At 43.1% G+C, this 5840-nt stretch overlaps 1 protein-coding gene across 2 annotated transcripts in view; it reads right to left on the minus strand.

The window, feature by feature from the left end:
* Positions 1-5840, minus strand: part of Atp2a2 (ATPase sarcoplasmic/endoplasmic reticulum Ca2+ transporting 2) — a 49328-nt gene that overhangs the window by 17215 nt on the left and 26273 nt on the right. For both annotated transcript variants that reach the window (XR_003842958.1, XM_021187035.2), the window contains exons 6-7: positions 3235-3315; positions 759-844 (exon numbers count right to left, since the gene is read on the minus strand). Coding sequence is in view for 1 of the 2 variants with exons in the window: in XM_021187035.2 (XP_021042694.1) it covers positions 759-844; positions 3235-3315 (167 nt within the window). In the remaining variant the exon portion in view is untranslated. The remainder of the gene's footprint in view (positions 1-758; positions 845-3234; positions 3316-5840) is intronic.

Consider the following 5840-nt stretch of genomic DNA (forward strand, 5'->3'; position numbering starts at 1 on the left):
AACCATCCGTAACAAGATCTGACACCCTCTTCTGGAGTGTCTGAAGACAGCTACAGTGTACTTGCATATAATAAATAAATAAATCTTTAAAAAAAAAAATATTTCATTAAAAAAAAAAAGGCTGGGTGTGGTGGCGCACGCCTTTAATCCCAGCACTTGGGAGGCAGAGGCAGGCGGATTTCCGAGTTTGAGGCCAGCCTGGTCTACAAAGTGAGTTCCAGGACAGCCAGGCTACAGAGAAACCCTGTCTCGAAAAAACAAACAAACAAACAAAAATATCTTTGGAATAACTGGATATTTCCTTACGTCTGGCCATTGAGAGTGGCCAGTAAAAAAGAAAAAAAATCAGAACTTTGGGCTGTTGGTAGTTTGAATGAAAACGGCCCCCATATACTCATAAGGAGTGGCATTATTGGGAACAGGTGTGGTCTCGAGGTCCACTCTCTCTCTCCCTGCTATCTCAGGATCCGGATGTAGAACTTTTCTCAGCTACCTCTCCAGCACCATGTCTGCCTGCATACTACCAGGCTTCCTGCCATGATAATAATAGACTAAACCTATGAACTGTAAGCCACCCTTGATTTTCCTTTATAAAATATTTTCCTTTATAAAAGTTGCTGTGGTGATGGTGTCTCTTCACAGCAATAGAAACCCTAATTGAGACAGGGACTATCTCCAGATAAAAGTACACTCTTAGGTGAGGCCCTTGGTTCAACCCCCAGGAAACCTTACCCCCAGCATCTGATAAAAGTACTCACAGAAAAGAGCATGTTCTTTTTGTCTTGATTAACAGCTCGGGGGTCAGGGACAGGGTCAGTATGCTTGATGACTGAGACAGATTCACCTATGGAGGTTATGAGAGGATGGTTAGCTCTATCTGCAGCATAGCCAATCCCACAGCACCCCATTCCCACTGTTCATCACTGCCAATGTAATCTCAGCACACAGGGACTGAAGCAAGTAAGCTCCAAGTTCACCATGGCCACCGTGTGCTACAAACAAATCCAGTCTGAGGGACGAGCAACACAGTGAGACCCAGTCACAAAACAAGCCAAAACATACATAGCCATTTCCAATATGGGAAAAGGAACAAAGGGCTCAACCGATTCAAAACAGGCAAACTAGAAAATTCAGTAATGGAAATTAATGTTAGAGTAAGGAATGTCAGGACTACAAAAAGTATAATTTTAAAAATAAAGACTAGGGCTGGCAAGATGGCTCAGCGGGTAAGAGCACTGACTGCTCTTTCGAAGGCCCTGAGTTCAAATCCCAGCAACCACATGGTGGCTCACAACCACCCATAATGAGATCTGATGCCCTCTTCTGGTGTGTCTGAAGTCAGCTACAGTGTATAACAATAAATAAATCTTTAAAAAAGAAAAGAAAAGAAAACTAAAGACTAATGTTGCAATAACATCCTGAAATACCCCTGGAAGAGTCAGAGCTACAGCGTCTGCCTGAACTATGACTTGGCCTTCAGTAGGGCTGGGAGTGCAGTCCAGCTGACTGTGCTTACTCAGCGTGCAAAGTCTGGGCTCAGTCCCCGGCACTCTATGAAGCCGAGTGGCGGAACATGCTTTTATGCCCAGCTGCTGGACAGGACAGACAGTAGAAAGAGCAGCTCAAGGTTCCTCTGAGCTATCTATCAAGTGGGAGGACAGCCTGGCCTCCAGGATATCCTGCTTCAAAAAGCCAAGAGGGAAAAAAGGGAACCTTCATGACTCTGATCCTTTTCCAGTTTTCTCTCTTGTCTATTTCTAGACATACCCCGAGGATTTCAGGTATACAACCCAATCATTTCCCTAACATTTTATGGCTTAAATAACTTGAGCTGATGTTGCTAAAGGAATTTTACTAGTTAAGCAGTTTGTATAAAACAAGTGTTTAGAGCCCGGCATGGTGGCGCACGCCTTTAATCCCAGCACTCAGGAGGCAGAGGCAGGCAGATTTCTGATTTCGAGGCCAGCCTGGTCTACAAAGTAAGTTCTAGGATAGCCAAGGATAGCCAAGGCTAATCAGAGAAACCCTGTCTCGAAAATCCAAAAAAAAAAAAAAAAAAAAAAAAAGTGTGTATGTTTAGGGCTGGTGAGATGGCTCAGTGGTTAAGAGCACTGACTGCTCTTCCGTAGGTCCTGAGTTCAAATCCCAGCAACCATATGGTGGCTCACAACCATCCATAACAAAAACTGATGCCCTCTTCTGGAGTGTCTGAAGACAGCTACAGTGTACTTACATATAATACATAAATCTTTAAAAACAACAACAACAACAACAACAACAACAAAAAACCCAAGTGTTTAATGCCCAGCTGATTGGACTGGGGCTTGGAGAGATGGCTCAGCTGTTAGAGCACCGACTGCTCTTCCAGAGATCCTGAGTTCAAGTCTCAGCAACCACATAGTGACTCACAACCATCTGTAATGGGACTTGATGCCCTCTTCTGCTGTCTGAAGATAGCTACAGTGTATGTATATGTGTGTGTGTGTGTGTGTGTGTGTGTGTGTGTGTGTATATATATATATAAAATAAATCTTAAAAAAAGGGGGGGGGTGCTTCAGGTGGCATGGAGTTACCGAATTATGATCAGTCAGTTACTTTTAAAACTGAACCCAAATAAATATTGACAGCCTTTAAAATTTATATTTACTTGCTATTCAGGATAGCACTTATTTTTTTTTTTTTTAAATGTATGTATGGGGGTGGGAAGAGTGTTATGTGTTATGTTTTGTTTTGTTCAGACAGGGTTTCTCTATGTAGCCCTGGCTGTCCTGAACTTGTTCTATAGACAAGGCTGGCCTTGAACTCACAAGAGATTTTCCTACCTCTACCTTCAAAGTGCTAGGATTAGAAGTGTAGCCACCACGCCCAGCTCATCAGCAATGTACTGTGTGATTCCTCTTTTGTTCTATATGCATTGGTGTTTTGCCTGCATGTCTGTCTGTCTGTTTGTGAGGGCGCTGGAGTTGTGATTGCCTTGTGGATGCTGGGGATTGAACCCAGGTCCTTTGGAAGAGCGGTTGGTTTTTTTACCAGCGAGCCATGTCTTCAGCCTGCCAGCACTTCTTTAAACCCGACCACCCTGCCTGCAGATATTATTCCACCCTAGATCATGATAACTAAGAAATTAAGTATCTTACAGACAGTTAGGGTAGGATCCCATAAAGGGGGTACATACAGCTGAGAGAAGAGGCTTCAAATTTGAGTGATTTTCCAGTATATATATATAAAACTTACCTGTAAGAATTGACTGGTCAACTCTTAGAGTTGTAGACTTGATGGATGTCAATCTAATATCAGCAGGAACTTTGTCACCAACTAATTAAGAGATTAAAAGGGGGAGGGGTCAGTTAAAGTGAGCAACTTTTATGGTTACCTAAAGATGAATGATTCCATATCAAATATGCTTTTTAAGACCAAATGCCCGCACTTGGGAGGCAGAGGCGGGTGGATTTCTGAGTTCGAGGCCAGCCTGGTCTACAAAGTGAGTTCCAGGACAGCCAGGGCTATACAGAGAAACCCTGTCTCAAAAAACAAAAACAAACAAAAAACCGAAAAACAAAAACCCCAAAACAACAACAACAACAAACCCCCAAAACAAATACCTTATGTACAACAACAACAACAACAACAACAAACCCCCAAAACAAATACCTTATGTACAACACAACCGGTAAACACATCTCTATTTCTGAGCAGAGTGAACAGATCAAGGGTACTACACTGCCAATACTGTAGTATACTGTACTGTTAGCATTCTGTCTAAGCTCCACCACCACCATTACCTGGCAACGGTCCGGCCTAACCCACTATAAAATGAGCCGCTTGCCCACCCCCCTTGCTCTCTTGCTTCTTTCTTCCCACATGCTCATGGCTGGCCTCTACTTCTCTGCTCTCTCTCTGCCTCTACAACCCTCTTGACTCCCTTCTCCCCATACTATATGGTTATGTGGCTGTCCCTTGGGGGAAGGGATGTCTTAGCATGGGCCCACTTAGGCAACCCCCCATACATGATTACACCTCCATAGAACACAAGCCCCCACCTTGATCTTTTTGTGAACACAACATACACTACAATGTAGTTTACATTTAAGCAAGCTAGAAGAAGGCTGGGGTCAGGTGGTAGACGGGGTGTGGGGTGTGGTCCCTAAAACTGAGTGGTTACCTATGGTACACACACTGTAATTCCCACCGGAAGATCAAGACTGCAAGCTCTCCCTCAGTGGTGCAATGAATCTGAGGTCAAACACACACACACACACACACACACACACACACACACTGAATATTTCTGAAATACACAGGAACATCCATCAGAAAAGCAACACAGACAACAAATAGTTCCATCAATTACATCACAAAACAAACAGAAAGCAGTACAAACGCTATTTTACCTTCCAAGTGGCAAGAAATAAGAAAAGAGACCTGAGTTGAAGATATATGGTAATAATAAGACTTTTACTTCACAAGATCTAAACTTCTGCTAGCTTCCATGGGGGGAGAAAGAACAAGGCTGGGGGACAGGTTGTTAATGACAGCTTGCCAAGCAAGCATAGGAACCAGAGCCCCATGGGTTCAGTTCTTAGAACCCATGGGGGGAGGGGAGAAACTTCACAAAGTTGTCTTTTCTTCCCACATCTCACACAGTAACACAAATCTTAAAAATTAAGTAAAAAGCTAGAGGTAGGAAGTAGTCAGTGAGATTGTGCAGTGGGTAGGCACTTGAAGGCAAATCTGATCCCCACAATGGAGAGAGCAGACTGTCTTAAGTTGTCCCCAGACCTCCAAATAATGTAAAAAGCAGGAGGCACATATGGCTAGACAAATGCAGAAATCAACGAAATTTCTCCCAGTGCTAAAGAAGAACCATGTATATAAAGAGCTCATCCAATATTCCATGTCACAGAGTATGACTAGCTAATTGATTATCATAGTTTACCGGTGCTTCTAGACACTGAAATACAGGATATAAGGGAAATGAAACATGGACAGGACTTCTGTTGCCGTCTCAAAGCTGTAACCGTCTTTTTTTTTTTTTTTTTTTTAAAGATTTATTTATTTATTAATATAAGTACAATGTAGTTGTCTTCAGACACACCAGAAAAGGGCATCCGATCCCATTACAGATGGTTGTGAGCCACCATATGGTTGCTAGGATTTGAACTCAGGACCTTAGGAAGAGCAGTCAGTGTTCTTAACCACTGAGCCATCTCTCCAGCCCAACATTATTCTTTTATAAAACTTATTTTTATGACTTTGCTCAAAAATGTTGTAAGCAGTGAAAGCTGTGACCAATTAATATTCACCACAGTGAAAACTTCCCAAGATAGCTGGACATCACATGGGGAATCACAAGAGATAACCATATACACAGAGCTAATAGTGGCATAATGTTTGACAAACGAGCACCACTGGGTTTCCAGGCCACAGTGGAGACATTTCACCCTGTAACCTTTGGTACCTTTTAAATTATCTAATAAATGTCTTGCATAACCTGAAGATCTTTCAGTCAACAATCTATTTCCTGGGTAGAGTTCCTGCAATAGCCCCAAAGGGCTCCTAGCTGAGCCCTTGGTAAGCATCAAGCAAAATGCTCTAATATACCGAGGAAGGGACAAAACCAAAGTTCCATACACTCCCTGAGAAGAGCACCCCAGAACTGTAGTCTTCTCTGCGTGAGAACTAATGTGCCCATTCAGTGGAACTTTAAAGAGGATGGGAACTGGGTGTGTGCAGAAGATAGCCTGCTTAGCAGTGCCTGGGACAGCCTCCAGCCTCAAAGCACAAAACCTGCCAGCAAAGTGGTCTAGAACACGCCAAAGCAAGCTGGGTGTGGTGGCGCA

Source organism: Mus pahari, chromosome 23, assembly GCF_900095145.1.
Source record: "Mus pahari chromosome 23, PAHARI_EIJ_v1.1, whole genome shotgun sequence".
NCBI lineage: Eukaryota > Metazoa > Chordata > Mammalia > Rodentia > Muridae > Mus > Mus pahari.